The 22,454-nt window shown below is 40.6% G+C and overlaps 2 protein-coding genes across 6 annotated transcripts in view; one reads left to right on the top strand and one right to left on the bottom strand.

The window, feature by feature from the left end:
• The window catches only part of LOC135096507 (uncharacterized), an 89,619-nt gene extending 70,472 nt beyond the window's left edge, over positions 1-19,147 (bottom strand). For 2 of the 3 annotated variants that reach the window (XM_063998030.1, XM_063998036.1), the window contains exons 1-2: positions 18,994-19,147; positions 4,440-4,505 (exon numbers count right to left, since the gene is read on the bottom strand). The gene's annotated coding sequence lies outside the window, so the exon portion shown is untranslated. The remainder of the gene's footprint in view (positions 1-4,439; positions 4,506-18,993) is intronic. The other variant, XM_063998034.1, reaches the window with a different exon arrangement.
• LOC135096506 (fibrinogen gamma chain-like) overlaps positions 1-22,131 on the top strand; it is a 26,946-nt gene extending 4,815 nt beyond the window's left edge. For 2 of the 3 annotated variants that reach the window (XM_063998024.1, XM_063998025.1), the window contains exons 2-6: positions 1-415; positions 1,636-1,737; positions 3,203-3,315; positions 5,333-5,497; positions 21,243-22,131. The exon at positions 1-415 is cut by the window's left edge. In XM_063998024.1, coding sequence (XP_063854094.1) covers positions 1-415; positions 1,636-1,737; positions 3,203-3,315; positions 5,333-5,497; positions 21,243-21,588 — 1,141 coding nt within the window. In that variant the 3' untranslated portion in view covers positions 21,589-22,131. The remainder of the gene's footprint in view (positions 416-1,635; positions 1,738-3,202; positions 3,316-5,332; positions 5,498-21,242) is intronic. The other variant, XM_063998026.1, reaches the window with a different exon arrangement.
• Positions 22,132-22,454: the final 323 nt, after the last annotated feature.

Genomic DNA, 22,454 nt, shown 5'->3' with positions numbered 1-22,454 from the left:
GACGGCAGCGAAGGTGGAGGAGACAACGACGATGGTGGAAGAAACGGCGACGAAGGTGGAGGAGACAATGAAGAATGTGGAGGAGACAGCAGCGAAGGTGGAGGAGACGGAGACGAAGGTGGAGGAGACGGCGACGAAGGTGGAGGAGGTGGCAGCGAACGTAGAGGAGACGGCGACGAAGGTGGAGGAGGTGGCAGCGAACGTAGAGGAGACGGCGACGAAGGTGGAGGAGGCGGCAGCGAAGGTGGAGGAGACGGCGACGAAGGTGGAGGAGGCGGCAGCGAAGGTGGAGGAGACGGCAAGTGTGGAGGAAGCGGCAAATGTGGCAGAGCCGGCGGTGAGGGTAGAGGAGGAGGTGGCAGCGAGTTTGAGGAATGGGAACAGGACGCATCGCGCAACGGAAGGTTACAGAACCGTAAGTTTGTAGTTTGTTAATTTCTTCCTTTGCATTAATTAATCCACAACGCTGAGTACGTATTAAGGATAAGAGCGACTTTAGCACTGTGTAGGTAGCGGACTTGCTTATATATTTTCGGTAATCAGCTGTTGCACGTCATTTTTGGAGGGTCCATGCATGATCAGCCGTCTACGTTAATGAAAAATGGTTTTACGCACATTATCGCGGAGGTACAGCAATGCTTGCCGAATTGCAGACGTAAATAGTGTACAGTACCTTCCTGGCCTGCCCCTCAAACGCATTCATAGCCTTCCGTGGATCCGGTCACTGCGAATCATAAGATGAGGCGCACATGAACAAGAATGCTCAAGTAAATGCTACACTACACTGCCTGCTCTTGTAATTAATATCAAATTTATTTCTACATTAGTGAGTTTCGTTACTGTTTCGTGGCGTGCTGCAGGTGACGGGAATAATTACGGCGGCTGTGAATTTTTTTTACGTGGAATTTGGCTGAAGGACTTAAGCTAAAAAAAAAAAAAAAAAAAAAAAAAAAAGTACGTACTGGAAACTGTTAGGCTTTAAGGGAAAACTGAAGTTCTATAAGGTCAAGAATTATTTGAGACAGAAAGGTGTATTGAGAGGATAGTACATACAATGATTGTAACTGATGTGTGAGAGAGAGCCGAATTCTTCGATCAAATTTGAGATCCGACAGAGAGAGAGAGAGAGAGAGAGAGAGAGAGAGAGAGAGAGAGAGAGAGAGAGAGAGAGAGAGAGAGAGAGAGAGAGAGAGAGAGAGAGAGAGAGTGTGTGTGTGTGTAATCCTCCGCACCTCCATATTGTGTCCATAGTAATATGAGTTTGTTCGTTACACGTGTTTACAAAAATATTTCAGGAATGCATATCACGTGTTAGTGTGTCATGTGACCAGTGGATGACAGGAAAAACTGACCGCAGCTGTAAATATGTTCATGCTTCCTCAGTGTCGATGCAAAAACTTTCAAGGAGGGAAATTTTTGTGTATTACTGATCAAGTGATGTGAGGTGAAGTTTAATGAGTGGCTCCGCACCAACTTGGGTCATATGGGGCCGGACTATAAAATTGCATAAAAACATTAATAATGGTAAAATGAAAAATAAAAGTAACAAATAAAATATAGTTCAACAAAAATCCGTTAAGCCAGTAATACGTGCCATTACATATGTATAGCGATGACCAATATACGTTTCAACAGGTAAACGCCCTCTACCTACCTCGTGACTGCTCGGACATCCACTGGCAGCAGCCCGAAGCCCTGAGCGGCGTGTACCAGACCTTCCCAACCCTCGACCCTAAGGTACGAGTCTTTCCTTTCTTTCTCTTTTCATGTGAAATGAGCACTGGCCGAGCGTAACAGAAGTGCAAAAATAAATAAATAATTGAAAAATGTGAAAGGACCACTGATGGGCTAGTCCCCAAAGAGAGGTCAAAAGCAATCATAAGAAAATGGAGAACAAGTGTCTTGAAACCTCCCTCTTGAAAGAATTCACGTCAATGGAATGAGGAAGTACAGAAGTAGGCAGGGAACTCCAGTGTTTAACAAAGGGATGAATGAGTGAGAATATTGGTTAATTCATGCATTATAGACGTGGACGGAATAGGGGTGAGAGAAAGAAGAAAGTCTTGTGCAGCGAGGCTTTGGAAAGAGGGAAGACATGCAGTTTGCAAGATCAAAAGACCGGTTAGTGAGGAAACAGCGATAGAAGATAGCAAGAGATGCAACTGCTGCGATGAGAGAGAGAGAGAGGCTGAAGACAGTCAGTTAGAGGAGAGGAACTGATAAGACGAAATGCTTTCGGTTTGGTTTCTATTTGACATTTTTATCATCTTTTGCGTTCTCATTAAAGTTAATTTTCTCTGATCACATGACACATTTCTATATTCATGCTCCATCCCAACAGCAGCAGAAATACATTACTTCTTTCTCTTCCCTTATGCTACAACTTTTCTCCAATAAGATTGCTAACGTACTCGTACCAGTGTATCTACAGTAGTGGCGATACATCAAACAGTCAACAATAGTTAGGAACAAAAGGTCTATCGCTTTTTTTTCTAAATTCTTTGCAATAATACATGCTTCCTCACTTTTGTCCTATCTGTGAAAACAAGTGTCATCTTATCATCTTATCCACACAACGCCTTCACTGCGAGCCATCGTGAGGACTATTTTCTAAAACACTTCAGTCCGCATCTTCACTACTTTCAAAAGGTTCTACATGAAGTACATTTTTACTTTATCCGACAATCCAGTGGATAAGATAAAAAAAAAAAAAAAAAAACAGCTTACCTGTTTCTACATTTTTTTTCTCAATAATTATATTTAGATATTATCATTGATTTCCTTTTCACATCTCTAGAAATCATATTACCTCACGGCTAATTCATGTGACCAAATGCATCTTAAGAATATAAGTTTTGGGAAGCGGCAAGAACTGAGCAGATCGGTCAGCTGTGGAGGCAGGGGCGTGACTTGCAAACCAAGATCAGCTAAGCCTTCAGGGACCATAGATGTGAACAGTTAAGGAGATACCTTCGTTGCGGACTTCCTGGTCTCTCTCTCTCTCTCTCTCTCTCTCTCTCTCTCTCTCTCTCTCTCTCTCTCTCTCTCTCTCTCTCTCTTTCTCTCTCTCTCTCAATGTATTCGGAGAGATATCAGGTTTCACAATAAAAAAAAAAAAAATATATACAGTAATAATTAGAGCGGTTTGACTTAGTAATAAATTTTAGATCCGTCACCTTAGCACTACGCGCTGTGCCTGCAGGGACCTGTGCAAGCCTATTGCGACATGGGGAATGCGGGCGCAAAGGAGACAGGAGGATGGACGGTCATACTGCGCAGACAAAACTCAACGTGGGGCCTTGAAAACTTCAACAGGTAGGTGGGGACACCACCAGGTAAGCCGGAACCTCCTCTACATGTAAGAGAGAGAGAGAGAGAGAGAGAGAGAGAGAGAGAGAGAGAGAGAGAGAGAGAGAGAGGGAGAGAGAGAGAGAGAGATAATTGAATCCACATCATGAGAGAAATCTAAAGAACAACAGCAATGGGATGGAGTGAATTGTTATAGATAACAATGTTACGTAAATTTCGCACTGAATCTAATGGAAAAGGTTCATGATCAGTCCAGTCAAAAATTGTATATATACGTAATACAGACGAACATATAGACAGATTGATAGATAGATTACGAAATAATCTATATGGGACACAGCCTTTCGACGGGAGATAGATAGATAGTGATATATATATATATATATATATATATATATATATATATATATATATATAGAGAGAGAGAGAGAGAGAGAGAGAGAGAGAGAGAGAGAGAGAGAGAGAGAGAGAGAGAGAGAGAGAGAGAGAGAGAGAGATAAGAGACGGATGTTTCGCACTTTCTGCGTCCACTTGTGCTCTTCCTGTTCTCGGGAGCTACATAGTGCCGCTATCCCTACTGAGACGACCTCCCTGCCGTGTTTTCCATTCTCCTGCATCTTTGGCAATGCCCGTCATCACCCTGGACACCACCTTCATGCTCAAGGCTGCCTCATAAACCCTGCCACCACCACAAGGCGCCTCACCGTAGCAAAATTCACACGACTGAAGGAAGATTTGCATTGCCTCAGCAATAATAAACGAGTATGTCTTGAGAAACGTAGAGTTCGGTGTCTGAAGTGAACTTACTGCATCTCCCTATCACCTTTCTGTGACAAAGGACCATATTCTAAAGCGATGCCACTCCACTATATTCAAAAGGCTCTAATTGAAGTTGCATGGATTTTAATTTTTTTTTTTTTTATGGTTCTAGTGACCGATTAACAAGATTTCTACATTATTAACAGGAGAGATAATCTTGAAATCAAGGCTAATCATCTCTGTGGCCCTTGAATATAATAATGGAGAGAGAGCAAAGTGTTTCAGAATACTGGTCAAAATTACATCATCCAGTATTTCAAACATCCTATTTCCCGACTCCTATTACGATACCACATTCTCTCATTTCATACCTTTATTTACTTTGTCGCCTCCGTTGTCTCAGCACTGCACCACATGACTCTCGATGTCTTGTTATTCTGAAGATATAAACTATGTGTCGGATTATACGAATCGACTATCTAAATGTTACATATGCAAGTTGTATACAAGAGAGAGAGAGAGAGAGAGAGAGAGAGAGAGAGAGAGAGAGAGAGAGAGAGAGAGAGAGAGAGAGAGAGAGAGAAAAAAAAAATTATTATACGATTTTTTTTCTCTTCCAGCCAAATTGTTGAGTCTTTGACAGTTTTTTTTTTTTCAAGCAGACATCACCGAATCTCGAAATTCACCCGCACGTCACGTTAGCAAATGACATGATGAAAAGAAGAGCAATGACATATTATCTTTGTTGTGTCGCAGCTGGAATACTTTTGACTCCTCCTTGACACACTACAACCTCCTCCTCCTTCTCCTCCTCCTCCTTCTCCTCAACACAACACGACTTCCTCCTCCTGCTCTTTGAGACACCACACCCTCCTCCTCCTTGACACACCACAACCCACAACTCCCCCTCCCTGACACACCACAGCTTCCCCCTCCTCCCCCTCCTCCTCCTCCTTCTCCCTGATACACCACAACCACCTCCTCCTCCTCCTCCTTGACACACCACAAACGCCTCCTCTTCTTTACTACTACTACTACTACTACTACTACTACTACTACTTCTATTACTACTACTACTACTACTACTACTACTACTACTACTACTACTACTACAACTACTACTACTACTACTACTACTACTACTAGTACTACTAGTACTACTACTACTACTACTACTACTACTACTACTACTACTACTACTACTACTACTACTACTGTTGCTGCTGCTGTTGCTGATGTTGCTACTGCTACTGCTATTTTGCAGGTCGTGGGTAGAATACCGTGAGGGCTTTGGTCACCCCGGGTCAGGGGAGTGGTGGTATGGACTGGCGCCCCTGCATGCCCTCACTTTCAGACAACCCTTCGAGGTGGAGTTCATCTTACACGACCTGGAACTGGGGATCTTCCAAGCTGCCTACAAGACCTTTAGGTAGATCTCAGTTGCATGAAGATATCACGTACACTAAGGTCATTATTTCTTTTATGTATCTCCTTGTCTACACACAAACACACACACACACACACACACACACACACACACACACACACACACACACACACACACACATACTGCCGAAACGATAATTACTCCCAGTGAGGTACAAAGCAATGGGTCAGGGGGGTGCTATGAACTTATCATTAAGCCCAGCTGTGACCTCACTGAACCTTTTCCGGTGTGTCTCACAACGCAAGAGGGCAGTCACTTCCTGCCCTCTACAGACAACTCTCTTTCTTCACATAAAACTACAAGCACCAAATTACACACACACCCTCCACTCAAAATTCAAAATTATCATGGCGACTCCTACACCAGCCTCGAAGTCCCACCCGGGAAGGGGACCACAAATGTCCCCAGGTCGAACTGCTCTTCTGGTTACGACTCTAAGTGTCTTCACAACGCCCTCAGCTTCTTCATTAACTTCTTCAACATTCGCGGTCTTATATCTAATTTTCAATCTGAAGAATTTCTTTTACTAAATGCCATCTTCTTTTCCTCACTGAACCAAAGGTGTCTGAGATAACTTACAGTAACCCCTTTTCTGTTCCCTCTTACTTTTGTCTGTCCTCATTTTCAGTCCAAAGCTGTATGTTGCGACTATGTGTGCAACTATATATATGTGTGCTCTCGTACCCACGCTCTTGAATCTTCTTAGTTTTCCACCATCAGGCTACGACTAAAGAGCCACTCTCAAACTAAATTTATCTGTGCTGTATACCTCTCACCTAACTCCTCTGACTATAAGAAATTCTTTGACTACTTAACTTCCAAAGTGGAGCACATTCTGACTCTTCCCTTTTGCAGAGATCTCTATTCTTGGAGACTTCAAGGTTCACCACCAGCTTTGGCTTTCCTGGTGAACTAGCCTTTAACTTTGTTATCCTCCACGACCTAGAGCAATTGGTGCAACACCTTACTCGTATTCCTGACAGTCTTGGAGATACGCCCAACATTCTTGACCTTTTCCTAACTTCTAATCCTGCTTTTGCTCTTACCCTGTCTCCTCCATTGGGGACCTCTGATCACAATCTCATATCTGTATCTTGTCCTATCGCTCCAATCCCTCCTCAGGATCCCCCTAAGCGAAGGTGCCTCTGGCGTTTTGCCTCTGCTAGTTGGGGGGACCTGAGGAGGTATTTTGCTGATTTTCCTTGGAATGACTACTGTTTCCGTGTCGGAGACCCGTCTCTGTGTGCTGGGCGCATAACAGAAATGATAGTGTTTGTCATGGAAACGTACATTCCTCGTTCTTTCTCTCGATCTAAACCTTCCACACCTTGGTTTAAGACAGCTTGTTCACGTGCTATACATGATAGAGAGGTGATCCACAAAAGGTATTTGAGCGTTTCATCACCTAAATCTCATGCGTTTTATATTTCATGCTACGTCTGTTCTCCAACTAGCCAAAAACTCATTTATTATGATCAAGGCGAAGTTTACTATTCGTAACGAAATTAGCACCATATAATAGCACAACTCTATCAATTTTATATTATATAGCTTTCATTTCTTCTGTTGTTTGAAATATATTGCTAATTTCCAAAAACTAAAAGGGTGTCGAAATAGTATTTTGTAAAGAAATCCTCAGTTTTCTGCAATTTTCACCATCTTTTGTCTCAACGAGAAGTCATACATACTACTGATCGCACAATGAAATTTCCTGTCCAAATTACGTACCACAACCATTCGGCTTTAGCAAAGTTTATAGCTAGAGTGATTTGAATATTAGCAAAGTTTCCCGGCCCATCGCGGCCCGAATGAAATGCTATTCAAACGCTAATATTTCATGAATTATGCCGCCATTTGTAATGAAAAATGTACCATATGATATCAGTTTAATATGATATAGCCTTCATCTCTTCTGTGAGTGAATTCAATTGAGAAAAGTATAAAATTACCGAAAATGCAATATATAAATGACCTCAGTTTTCTGCAGTTTTCATCAACTTTTATGACTCAACAAGAGAAGACACATACCACTGAACGCACAATGAAACTTCCTGTCCAACGGTATATACCACAATAATTCCACTCTTGGAAAATTTTTAGCTGAAGTGATTTGAATACTAATCCACTTCGCGATTTCCGGCTTATTTCCACTTTTTCACTATTTTATGAAAAACTTGTAACTTTTTAAGTTATTTTAGGTTAGTTTTTTTTTGTTATTTTATTATTAGGTTAGGTTTATTTAAGTTAGTTTATTTTACTTTAAATTAGGTTTGGTTATTTTAGGTTAGTTTAGTTTATTTTAGGTTAATAGAAAGTGTCAAAATCTTTCAAGATCTAACTCCCTTCGTGACTTCTGGCACCTAGACAGAACATCTCCAGTAACTTTGCTTCTTCATCTTCCCCGCCTTTATTTCAACCTGATGGCACCACTCCAATCTCATCTATCTCTAAAGTCGCTCAAACCTTAGCTAAATACACTACTTTGGATGATTCAGGGCTTGTTTCTCCCTCTCCTCCACCCTTTAACAACTTCATGATACCTATTAAAATCCTTCGCAATGATGTTTTCCATGCCCTCGGTGGCCTAAATCCTCGGAAGTCTAATGGACCTGATAGGGTCCCTCCTATTGTTCTCCGGAACTGTGCCTCCATAGTCAAACTCTTTCAACTCTGTCTACCCTCGTAGTTAGAATAGCTTTGTTGTGGTGGTGGTGGTGTGGGGGTTGGGGGGCGTGCTTGTACCTATGACCTGGTGAGCAAGGCTAGAGGGGGGCTTCGGTCCCTGCTCCGTCCTACTTAAGGGGAGAGGGCTACCCATGCTAATAAGGTCCCCAGTGAGGGACCAGACTAATTGGTCCCTGGAGTTAGGCTGCCAGTAGGGCCAACGGTGCCGCTCACCAGAGGAGCCACCTTTTGAGGTCGTCCTGTGTTGGATGATTCGGTGCCTGGGCTGCGATGCGTTGTGGTAGGAAGTCTTAGCTTTGTCGTGCACACACTTTCGAATGAGGGGCCACTCGAATGAAGGGAGTTCACCAGGCCCTCGAGACATCACCCTGTGGTCGTGTTGGTGCTGTGCAGGCAGGAGCTCGTACTCCCCCTGCTGTTGGTTCTCATGGTGGAAGACCCCTTGGGTCAGTTGTTGAGTCTTGTCTTGACACTCTTATGATCATCAGTGTTTATGCTTCCAGTTCATACCGTACTATTCTTTTCATTCAGTCTTCAAGCCTTTTGGAACGGTTCTTCGTATTCTTCTGTAATACGATAGTGATTGTCTCTCTAATCGGTGCTATGTGACTTTTACATCTGATGTAGTTACCAAAGCTGCTCTTGAGGCAATAAATTCTCTGCGTCTCAGAGGCAAACATTTAACTGCTGTGGTCATTCGCTGAAGCAATGTAGCTGACAGCGAGAATGATTATTGTTCAAATAATTTTTGATGATGATTTTTGATAATCTTTGATGATGTTGAAGATATTATAGAGAAAAGTGGAGGGATCTTTATTCACGCTGCTAAATATCTAGAAAAGGAAATAGAAGTGCTCCCTACAAATAACATCAAGAAGTACGGTAAAGGTGTATTGATCCGAGTTAAAGATTTAACACAGGCGATGATGCTCCTCCAGCTATCCTGCCCTTCTGATGAAATCCTTGAATCTATCAAACCACACCGAGCATTCAGTTAGTTATCAGAAGATGACATCTTTCAGTTATGTCTTGATATTGTTCAAAGAGTGGCCAAGATTAGAGGCATGATAATATGATCATGTTCACATTTTATGGTTCTTTTCTCCCTGAGTTTGTTAAGATCGGTTCACTTTCTCTCCCAGTAAAGGCTTTCATCGATCGTCCATTGCAATGTTACCAGTGCTACGAGCTCGGTCATGTGAAGAACAATTATACAAATAGTCCCCGGTGCGGTCACTGCTCTGCCCTTGACTCACACCCTACTCCTAAAGCCGAATCAAAACCTTATTGCTTCTTCTGCAGAGAAGTTCATCCACTACGTTCTCGACAATTCAGGAGGTACCATCTTGAGTAAGACATCCTTCAATTGACTAATTCTCAGTTCATTAATCTAGGTAGTGCCAGGCAAGAACTTCTTTTTAGTCAGAAGGATGATGGGACAAAAACATACGCCTCTTCCCTCCACTGAAGTTCTTCTATCTCTACCACAGGTTGTAACACCTTCCCGCCTTTCTCAATTATCATTTAATCAATTCCGTTCTTGTGAGAATATCGTTCCTTCAGTTATCGTCTGTATATTCAGTCAAATCCTCCACTTAATCTTCAGCGAAACCCTCCACTTCATCTTCAGCAGAGCCCACCACTGCATGTTCACCAGCCGCGTTACAGGCTCCTCGTATAAAAGTTCAAATTAAAGAAGTCCACGCCCCCACGGATTCCCAACCACGAACGACTCCCAAGACTTAATTTTAAGCCTCCACAAATACATAATAACAACTTTCCCACGCTTCCTCCTGAATCTTCGTTCGCGGGGGTCTGCTGAGTCCCTAACCTCGACGGACGTTTCCTCTAGAAAGATATCTTTAGGAGAGTCAGATGACGCTATTAATGAAAGTGATTCCTCCACATCCGAGATGGACATTGAAGGTTTTCTGCTCAAATTCCCAATCAATTCTTCTCCAGGAACGATATCAATTCATCTAGGCCTCTTCCTCCGGTCTTTTCAGGAGTTTCAGAGACTCGTGTGCGAGTAGCTATCCCCACACTAGTTACTCAAATCTCAGAGTTCTGTGCCTACAAGTAATGTAGGTTCAAATAAACCTCGCTGCCCAAGTAAAGTACCTAATCAGATTGGCAAAGGAAAGCTTCTCTCTTGGGCTTCCCTGAAATCTCCCTGGGGATCCCTGAAATCTCCATCAAAATAATAATATTCAAGAGTCTGCAGTGGATTTGTCGAGGTTTGCGTGCATCCTGGGAGGAACTCCGGATATTGACCTCTAGGTTTTCTCCCGTTTGTATTTGTTTGCAAGAGACAATGCTCGGAGAATCCTCTCACTTTTGTTCTACGCGTGTATTGTGTTTTCTTTTCCACTCTACCATGGTGGCACTGCCATTATTGTTTGCAATGATATTTCTTTTTTCCACCTGCAAATTCACTCGTCGCTGAAAGTTGTTGCTGTTAAGGTATTTTTTTTTTTTTATAAATCGTTTTTGTACTATCCGCATCTGCCTCCCAGTGTACCTATCGAAAGGAATGAACTTGGCAACCTCTTATCTACTCTTTCTCTTCTTTTATTGGAAGGCTTCACTGGTCGCCATCCTTTGTGGGATGCTGACATTGTCAAGACTAGTGGTTTTTTACTTGCTTCTTTTATCCAGGATACAGGATCAGAGTTTGAACTTTAGGGACGTGACCTATTTCCATATTCAAGCCGGTAATTTTACAATGGATTTCTCTCTCTCTCTCTCTCTCTCTCTCTCTCTCTCTCTCTCTCTCTCTCTCTCTCTCTGCACCTCTAATTCCTTTTATGATTTTAACTGGAAAGATTTACCAGATTTATATGAAAGCGGTCACTTCCCGATGTTATTAGAGTCACCTGATTCTGCACCACAGTCACGTCTTCCACGATGGCATCTAAATAAGGCAGATTGGCAGCTATTCACAGAACTCAGCACACCTGCTCTCTCAGTAGATGAGATAGGGAATTGTGATGAGGCTGCAAGATACTTCACTGATGTTTTGCAGTTCGCTGCTCTTCAGTCTGTCCCTAAAACCTCTGGTCGGTTTCCTAAACGTCCTTTTCCCTGGTGGAATATAGACTGTACTGCTGCCATTCCCGAAAAGCGTGTTGCCTTGTTTCCCCTTCCACGACATCGTGGGAGCATTCACTGCTTGAAGGCTTTTCGACAACTGTTTGCCCGCATGCGTCTCACCTTAAAAAGGGCTCGGCGGGAGCCTTGGAAAAGTTCTAACTTTTTTTTTTTATGTAGGAGAGACATTGGCCAAGGGCAATAAAAAAAAACAATAAGAAAAGAAAGCCCAATGAGATGCCAGTCCCAGAAAAGGGTCCAACGTGGTAGTCAAAAATTTAAGTATAAGTGTCTTCAAACCTCCCTCTTGAAAGAATTCAAGTCATAGGAAGGTGGAAATACAGAAGTAGGCAGGGAGTTCCAGAGTTTACCAGAGAAAGGGATGAATGACTGACAATACTGGTTAACTCTTGCATTAGAGAGGTGGACACAATAGGGGTGAGAGAAAGAAGAAAGTCTTGTGCAGCAAGGTCGCGGGAGGAGGGGAAGCATACAGTTAGCAAGATCAGAAGATCAGTTAGCATGAAAATAACGGTAGAAAACAGCTAGAGATGAAGCATTGTGGCGATGAGAGAGAGGCTGAAGACAGTCAGTTAAAGGAGAGGAGCTGAGACAAAAAGCTTTTGATTCCACCCTGTCTAGAAGAGCGGTATGAGTGGAACCTCCCCAGACATGAGAAGCATACTACATACATAGACGGATAAGGCCCCTGTACAGAGTTAGCTGCTGGAGGGGGGGGAGAACGTCTCAGAACAGCTAACTTCATAGAAGCTGTTTTAGCTAGAGATGAGATGTGAAGTTTCCAGTTCAGATTTTCAGTAAAGGACAGACCGAGGATGTTCAGTATAGAAGAGAGGGATAGTTAACTGTCATTGAAGAAGAGGGGATAATTGTCTGGAAGGTTGTGTCGAGTTGATAGATGGAGGAATTGAGTTTTTGAGGCATTGAACAATACCAAGTTTGCTCTGTCCCAATCAGAAATTTTAGAAAGATAAGAAGTTAGGCGTTCTGTGGCTTACGTGCGTGAAATGTTTACTTCCTGAAGGAATGGACGTCTATGAAAAGACGTGGAAAAGTGCAGGGTGGTATCATCAGCGTAGGAGTGGATAGGACAAGAAATTTGGTTTAGAAGATCATTGATGAATTATACGAAGAGAATGGGTGACGGGACAGAACCCTGAGGAAGAAGAAGAACAGTGACCGTCTACCACAGCAGCAATAGAACGGTCAGAAAGGAAACTTGAGATGAAGTTTCAGAGAGAAGGATATAAGCTGTAGGAGGGTAGTTTCGAAATCAAAGCTTTGTGCCAAACTCTGTCAGAAGCTTATGATATGTCCAAGGCAACAGCAAAAGTTTCACCAAAATCTCTAAAAGAGCATAACCAAGACTCAGTAAGGAAAGCCAGAAGATCACCAATAGAGTGATCTTCACTCTTCATACATCAGATAGAAGGTTGTGAAGTGACAGATATTTAAGAATCTTCCTGTTGAGGATAGTTTCAAAAACTTTAGATAGGCAGGAAATTAAAGCAATATGATGGTAGTTTGAGGGATTAGAACGGTCACCTCACTTGTACAGCAAATTTTCATGATATACGTCTTACTTGATGCCGGCTTAGTTTTCCCAAGCCTTTTGGATATCGGGTCATGTCTGTCATGACCGAGTTTGATATACCCTCCATCTCCATTTGCCCCTGTCGCCTTTAAAGGTTCGGGTACTGGCAGTTTTCGCGAGTATCGATCTGCCCTCCTGTTATTAATAATAAAAACTCATTACAATAGTATGAGTCTTGAGCTTTATTTTTTGAACACTCTTCGACACACTCTGGCTCCGTCCCTGTCAAATCAAATTATTCTCTTTCTTCTGTCGAGGCGGTATCCTTCCAAGAGTTGGTTATGTTTTTATGGCAGAATTATCTACCCTATTATTCTTGCCCTAGAAATAATTTTTACCTTACCAATTTCAAGCTTTACTATTTTTTGTAACTCTCGTAGTGCGTTGTCTGCACTGGAGCATTTTACTGCTTCTCTCCCTCCCCAGATCTTAAAATAATCTATTTTAGATTGGATTCACCTGCTTCAGTGCAGAGGATATCACGTAACATTTTATTGGGTACCTGCATATGTGGGAATTCATGGGAATGAACTCGGGTTGCTCCTTCCACCCCAATTCCCTTTCATGACTTATAATCCAGTATAAGGATGGCAGTTCTTGCCAACTGGCAGGGCAGGTGGGAAGATGTGGTTGTCACCAATAAGGCAGGTGAAATAACTTCACTCAGAGACTTCACTGCTCCGTCTCCGGACGGGTCACACATGGCAACCTCACGTTCCGTGAAACCCAGCCATTTTGTGATGACTGCTTAGTTTCCCTTACAATGCGACACTTTCTAGTGGATTGTCCCAGTCTGGTGGAGCTGCGGGAGCGATATCTTTTCCGTTATCGCGATTAAGATGTGACTTTCCAGATGTCGATGATACTTGGAGAGGTCTCTCTTCCCGAGACATGAAGTTCTTATATTTGTGGAACATAAGAACATAAGAAATAAAGGAAGCTGCAAGAAGCGACCAGGCTTACACGTGACAGTCCTTGTATGAAATATACCTACCTATTTCCATCTATTATCTCCATCCATAAACCTATCTAATCTTCTCCTAAAGCTCTCCAGTGTCCCAGCACTAACAACATAATTACTGAGTCCGTTCCACTCATCTACCACTCTATTTGAGAACCAATTTTTTTCTTATCTCCTTCCTAAACCTAAATTTTTCAAGCTTGAACCCGTTATTTCTTGCTCTACCCTAGTTGCTGATCCTAAGAATTTTGCCTACATCCCCCTTGTTATAACCTTTATACCACTTGAAGACTTCTATCAAGTCACCTCTTAACCTACGTCTTTCTGAAGAATGTAAATTTAACAACTTCAATCTCGATTGTTCTCTTAAACAAATTAAAGACTACCTTTTAACTGTTCTTCTATTTACTTTATAAGGAATATAGTATTAAGCAGAACTTTATCTTTGTACTGGGAGAACATGGAGACAAGTACAAGTGAGGATGTTACATAACGAACCCTGGGTCTTGGGGCCTGGGGCAGTGGGGTCAGTGTCTTGTGCACGTAACGAACAACGCCAGTCATCTGCGTCAGTGAGGTCAGTGTTTTGGGTGTGGAACGAACAACAACAGACATCGTGGTCTGGGTCAGTGGGCTCAGTACCCTCTGATTTTAAATCAAACTAATTAACTAAAACATTAATATACCAAACCTATCATTTTTATTTATTTTTATTTATTTATTTGTTTATTTTTATTCATTTTTTTGTGGTTCACTCCTTTTTCTTTTTTTATGTTCACGATTTAGTGTTTTTTTTTTTTACATTTTTTTTACCAGAACTATATCTATCTATCTATCTATCTATCTATCTATCTATCTATCTATGTATCTATCTATGTATCTATCTATCTATCTATCTATCTATCTATATATATATATATATATATATATATATATATATATATATATATATATATATATATATATATATATATATATATATATATATATATATATATATATATATATATATATATATATATATATATATATATATATATATATATATATATATATATATATATATATATATATATATATATATATATATATATATATATATATATATATATATATATATATATATATATATATATATATATATATATATATATATATATATATATATATATATATATATATATATATATATATATAATTTTTTTTAATATCAATATTTTAAACTGCAATCTTTATGCCTTTTAAAGGATTGTAGCGGCGCCAAATGACAGCGATGTTCCGGCGCAATAACTTAAATCAATCAATCAACTGTATCTATCAACATCCACGTTTCTTTTTTGCAGGGACTTTGCTTAGATTCAACCTTTTCCTAAAAAGGGTGACCGTTCTAATACCTTAAACTACCGTCATATAGCTTTAACTTCCTGCCTATCTAATGTGTTTTAATCTATCCTGAAGAGGAAGATTCTTAAACATCTGTCACTTCACAACCTTCCTCCTGATACCAGCATGGGTTCTATCAAGGCAGCTCTACTGGTGATCAGGCTTTTCTTTCTGAGTCTTGATTATTTTTTTAGAGAGTTTAGTGAAACTTTTGCTGTTGCCTTAGACAAATCAATAGCTTTTAATAGAATCTGACTCAAAGGTATGACTCCCAAACTACCCTCCTACTGCCTCTATCCTTTTCTCTGTAACTTCATCTCAAGTTTCCTTTCTGACTGTTCTATTCCTTGTGTGTTAGACAGTCACTGTTCTTCTAAATATATTGACTGTGGTGTTCCTTAGGGTTCTGTCCTGTCACCCACTCTCTTCCTATTATTCATCAATGATCTTTTAAACTAAATTTCTTTTCCTGTCCATTCCTACGCTGATAATACTATCCTGCTCATTTCTAGATCTTTTCGTCGACCTCTAACCCTTTAGGAAGTAAACAGTTAACGCAGGGAAGCCATGAAACCCCTGACTTCTTCTCTTTAAAATTTCTGATTGTGGTAGAGCAAACTTAGAATTGTTCACAGCCTCAAAAACTCAATTCCTCCATCTATCAAATCGACGCAACCTTTCCGAAAACTATCCGCTCTTCTTCAATGACACTCATCTGTCTCTCTCTTATACACTGAACATCTCCGGTCTGTTCATTACTTATAATCTGAACTGGAAACTTAATATTTCTTCTTTAGCTAAAACAGCTTATATGAAGTTAGTATTTCTGAGTCGTCTCCGCCAGTTTTCTCACCCTCCCTAGCTGCTAACTCTCTACAGGGGCTTTATTCGTCCATGTATAGTGAGTATGCTTCACATGTATGGGGGTTTCACTCATACCGTTCTTTTTCTTTACGCAAGTTGGACACAAAAGGTTTTCGTATTATCAATTATTCTCTAAATGACTGTCTTCAGCCTAGTTCTTATCACCGCAGTGTTGCATCTCTTGCTATCTTCTACCGCTATTTTCATGCCAACTGCTCTTCTGATCTTGCTTACTGAATGCCTCCCCTCCTCCCGAGGCAGAAAGTCTTGTGCCGCTGCACATGACTTTCTGTTTTCTCTCATCCCTATTCTTTCCTCCTCTCGAGTATTTTCAATAATTTATCCCTTTCTCTGGTAAATTCTGGAACTCCCTGCCTGCTTCTGTATTCCTATTTTTCTATGACTTGAACTCTTTAATGAGAGAGGTTTCAAGAAACTTATCCTGTATTTTTTGACTAACGCTTTTAACTCTGTACTGGGACCAGCACCTCAGTGTTTTTTTTTTTTTGCGATTTTTGGTGCCTTTGGCCGGTGCCCTTCCTACATAAAACGCGCACACACACACACACACACACACACACACACACACACACACATCCGTGCACACCTCGTTTCTCACTTTGCAGGTTCCAGCCCTTGCAAATTTTTCATCGACTGGCGAGCAATTCCAGCTCTTGAGCAAATGACTGAGTGTCTGATGTGATAGATCTCTGGTTTTTCAATAGACACGCTTTTCCTGGTTGGGGACATCTAACGATCACGATTCTAACTGGTCATCAATGAGACCAGTTCTTTTCTTAATTACGAACTGACGAAGAAATTAATAGACAGTTTTTGCTGAAGTGACTTGAGGGTTCTTTGAGGTGCGAGAACAGCGCTGGATTAAAAACATGCTCATCATGGATGACATAGCTTATATCTAACCACTAAAGTTTTATGGGTCTCAGTGTTCAGATATTTCCTTGGTCATTACTTGGATTGGGTGTTGGCCCAATTGGCAGAGCTCATTGCCATATGGACCCAAATAGAGTGCGAGCCACTCCGTAGGAAGTACACTGCATATGTTGTAGTCTCAGATACGGACTAGTTGCGGGGTAGGGAATTCACATTATGAAGGAACAAGGGTAAATTAGTTAATGTTGTTGGGATTTGTTGTCCCGACAACAAGCAAGCTGTGGTGTGCTTGGGTCCCTGGGGTGTAGTATGATGGGTCACAAGATAGTCCCTTTCCACCAGGGGCAGATGGGGACGTCTAATGCGAATGGTGTGTGTGTGTGTGTGTGTGTGTGTGTGTGTGTGTGTGTGTGTGTGTGTGTGTGTGTGTGTGTGTGTGTGTGTGTGTGTGTGTGTGTGAGAGAGAGCAATGCTTTACCTTTTTATTATGTAAGAGGAGCACTTACCAAAAGCAACAAAAAAATTGGGAAACAAAGGCGCACTAGAGTGCCAGTCCCAAGCGCAGGTCAAAAGAGTTTTCCAAACTTAAAAGAAAAATGTCTTGAAACCTTCCTCTTGAAAGAGGTCAAGTCAAAGAAAGGAGGAAGTACAGAAGCAGGCAAGGAGTTCCAAAGCTTACAAGCAAAATGGATGAATGATTGATAATATTGGTTAACTCTTACATTAGAGAGGTGGATAAAATAGTGGTGAGAGAATGTAAAGATTCTTGTGCAGCGAGGGCGCGGGAGGTGGAGAGCCATGAAGTTGACAGGATCATAAGATCAATTGGCGTGAAAATACCAGTAGAAGATAGCAAGAGACGCAACACTGCGGCGATATGAAAGAGGCTGTAGATAGAAGAGAGAAGTTGATAGGACGAAATACTTTTGAGTCCATCCCGTCTAGAAGAATGGTATGAGTGGAACCCTCCTATACATGGACGGATAAGGTCCCTATACAGAACTAGGAGTGAGAAAAACTGGCAGAGACGACCCAGAACGCCTAACTTCATAGAAGCTACTTTTGTTAGAGATAAGATATGAAAATTCCTGTTTAGGTTATAAGGATAGGGCAGACCGAGGATGTTCAGTGTAGAAGTGAACGGTTGAGTGTAATTGAAGAAGAGGGGATAGTTATCTGGAATCTTGTGTTGAGATGACAGATGGAAAAATTGAGTTTTGAGGCATTGAGCAATACTAAATTTGCTCTGCACAAGTCAGAAATTTTAGAGAGATCAGAAGTCAGATTCTGTGGCTTCCCAGTGTAAGCTGTTTACCTCCTGAAGGCTCGAATACCTTGTTCCTGTTCTTCTTATTGTTATTATTTAATTATGTTTATTTGTACTGTTGTTGTTGTTGTTGTTGTTGTTGTTGTTGTTGTTGTTGTTGTTGTTGCTGTTATTATTCTTCTTCTTCTTCTTCTTCTTCTTATTATTATTATTATTATTATTATTATTATTATTATTATTATTATAATTCTTATTATTATGTTGTAAGCGCCGCATGACGCTTTGTTACAGTATTGTACTGGAGGTGACTGTGTAGTATTCGCTCTTTGTATTCAGAAACGGTCAAACCTGCGAATTAACATATCATCACCAATACCGAGAATAACACAAAAAGTATATCAACAGGGAAAGCAGGTACATCAGTGACATGACACATCACGTCAATTCCGAAAAAAAATATGAGTCAATACAGAAATGCCTACACTTTAGGTTCAGTCGGTTCTACAGATGAACACCACCAACACAAACACTGGAAGTCGCCCCCTCGTCCGCGTGATCTGATGCACGATAAGTGTAATTATATTAATACACATCACTGAATCTCCACAGTTACGTAAGTATCTAATTAATATAAGCAGTTACATAAATTACATTAACACGTCATCAAATCCTCATAGTCACATAAGTATTTATTATCTAACACTATAATAAATACATACATAGTGCGGGAAACAATCGTCCTCTTGGCTGTATGCAAGTGATTATACTCGGGGATTTACGGGTGAACACTCAAGAATTTACTGGGATTTACTCTCAGCGCCCTGCCGAGACACGTCTGATGTGTAAGCGTGACTATCGTGAAGTGGCTTTGAAAACGCTGGTGGGCCCCTACAGCCAATGATGTTCATTATGCTGTAGATATGTTATCAACACTCACGTCACAACAACCGACCCTTCGGCGAGGAAAATAGCTAAGGGGGCAAGTTCAGTGCGTCTCCTTGGCCCTGCACTCCCCTCTCACTCAGTTGTGCTCTCGGTTAGGCGCGTCATACACTTCACATGTATAACATCAATTGCTACCAATAATATAGCGCTAAAAAATAAAACATAAATTGTCACGTTACAGCATATGTATATAAGTATCTCTAGCCATCGTGTAAGTTGTACATATACGACGGCTACATATGTACTAAATAATATATATATATATATATATATATATATATATATATATATATATATATATATATATATATATATATATATATATATATATATATATATATATATATATATATATATATATATATATATATATAAGATTCTAGTACTAATACTTCTGTGTAGAGGTGACCAAAGGAAGACGGTGGTAATGTTGATGCGTTATACTAACAAAATAAACTGTACAAGACATAATACGGAAGTCACATGTCCGCCACTGAGGCTGGGTGGACATGGACTCTGCATGTCCGCCAGCAAGGCTGGGCGGACACTGACTGATAATAGGGGTGGTTGCTGGGCCGGCTCAGGTCACGGCCAAGGTTGGCGTTCGGAAGACAAAGGATGAAGGTTGACCTCACTGCATGTATTGATAGGTAAGGCGTCAGGACCCAGGGGAAAGGCATGCCATGAAATGTGGGCGGCAAGGGTGTGGACGTGTTTGTTATTTTTATTATCATTATTATTACTATTGTTATAATTTACTTATGATTATTTTCAACTATCATCATTATTATTATTATTATTATTATTATTATTATTATTATTATTATTATTATTATTGTTATTATTATTATCATTATTATTATTATTCTGTTATTATTATTATTATTGCTATTATTATTTCACACTCGATGAACATCACTATTCACCATTCATTTTTCCTATCAACACCATTAACTCACATTACCACATTACTCTTTCCATCACCATTATTCTTATTACCACCATCACCACCACCACCACTTCCTACCCTATACCAGTGGTTGTCAAAAATTGTATTGGCCAGCTTCCTTACGTGATGTGGATACAGAAATTCACAACCTCATCCTACTCGTATGCCTGACCGTTTTGGAGATACGCCCAGCATTCTTGACCTTTTCCTAACCTCTAATCCTTCTTCTTATGCTGTTACCCTCTCTTCTCCGTTGGGCTTCTCCGATCGTTATCTCATATCTGTATCTTGTAATATAACTCCTCAGGACCACCCTAAGCGAAGGTGCCTCTGGTGTTTTGCCTCTGCTAGTTGGGGTATTTTCTAGAGGAGGTATTTTGCTGATTTTCCTTGGAATGACTACTGCTTCCATGTCAGAGACCCGTCTTTGTGTGCCGAGCGCTTAACAGAGGTGATAGTGTCTGGCATGGAGATGTACATTCCTTAGTTTAACACAGCCTGTTCTCGTGCTATACATGATCGAGAGGTGGCCCACAAAAGGTACTTGAACCTTCCATCACCAGAATCTCATGCCCATTATATTTCTGCCCAGAACGATGTCAAGTCCAATTGGCTAAAAAACTCCTTTTTTAATAGAAAGTGTCAAAATCTTTCAAGATCTTACTCCCATCGTGACTTCTGGTACCTAGCCAAAAACATCTCTGATAACTTTGCTTCTTCTTTTTTCCCTCCTCTGTTTGAACCAGATGGCACCACTGCTATCACATCTATATCTAAAGCTGAATTCTTCGCACAAAGATTTCTTAAAAACTCTATCTTGGACAATGCAGGGCTTATTCTTCCCTTTCCTCCACCCTCTGAATACTTCATGCTACCTCTTAAAATTCTTCGCAATGATGTTTTCCCCTGCACTCGCTGCATTTTTGTTACCGACGGCTCCTTGCATCTCCAGGCAAGTATCAGTGCAAGCAGAAGTCTTAAAATTCTTCATGTTTCATGACAGTTTCACAGAATTATACATTTCACAGAATTATACATGCCTATCTGCCTCTATTTCTTGGCTTCTTTTCTCAGGGTGGCAAGCGAAGGAAATAACTTCCGCCTTCTGACAAGTGGCTTCTCTGGGAACGTGTCTTACGACGCCCTTACCTCCATGCACCACGGCGAGCCCTTCAGCACCTACGACAAGGATCTCGATTCACTTGAAGGAAACTGCGCTTCTAACAACGGCGGTGGATGGTGGTACAAGAAGTGTCACAGGGCGGCCCTCACAGCCACCTTCCCTGTCACCAGGGCCCGAAACTCCCGCACTATCCGCTGGTACAGAACTGACGGATGGTTGGTTCTCGATGATGTTATCATGAAAATCAGGCCAAGTAACTATGGCCAACGGTTCAACACCTACGCAGATGGAGAGTGACCTAAATTCTTGCCGTGTTGAACACCACACTGGACTTTTCACTAAAGCCTTTCAAAACCTATCAATTTATTTATAAAAAAAAATAATAATAAAAAAATAAATAAATAAAATAAATAAATAAAAATAAATAAATAAATCAGACAATATTGATCACATTTTCTGATTTTACTAACAACTGAATTTTAGAACTTTTTTGTACTTGTCTTCCGTAATAAATTCATTCACGACACTTATAGATGACACTGAGCTTTAGTCTATTCATTCCCTGAAACACATCAGACATTTGCTTGTAAGAGATTTGCGTATTTTGTAATTGTCGTGCTTGCAATATTGTACGCAGGATCACAGTAATTATTATAAGGGTGGCCACGAGGGTGATAGATACTAATAATTTTTAATATTTAATTCATTAGAAGTGGTGATAGACACTAATAGTTTTTAATATTTAATTAAAATTAAGTATAAAATCAGTTATCGTCAAGCGACGTGCAAGTTATCTTCCAGTTATTTCAATGACAAAATGCAATTCATATTAAATAAGTCAAACTTCAATATTCATGTCAGCAACATCATACATAATACACACACAAAAAAAAAAAATGAAAAAAAAATACACATCATATAACTAAACATCAAAACATCAAAAATCCTGCAAATAGTATGTTTCCTCTTGCCTTCATCACTAATCAATAACAATTAAATAATTAAATAATAATTAAATTAATTTCTTAGACTGCATTGCACACTTTTAAGCTCTACTCACCTGCAACAAGATGTGCCTCTCCATCTCCTCTCAGCCTCTCTATCTGGGACTGGAACCTCTACCTTTCCATCTGCTACTGAGTTATTCCACTGTTACACGCTAT

The sequence above is a fragment of the Scylla paramamosain genome, unplaced genomic scaffold (assembly GCF_035594125.1).
Source record: "Scylla paramamosain isolate STU-SP2022 unplaced genomic scaffold, ASM3559412v1 Contig4, whole genome shotgun sequence".
NCBI classification, from domain to species: domain Eukaryota; kingdom Metazoa; phylum Arthropoda; class Malacostraca; order Decapoda; family Portunidae; genus Scylla; species Scylla paramamosain.
This window is presented reverse-complemented; position numbering and strand designations above follow the sequence as displayed.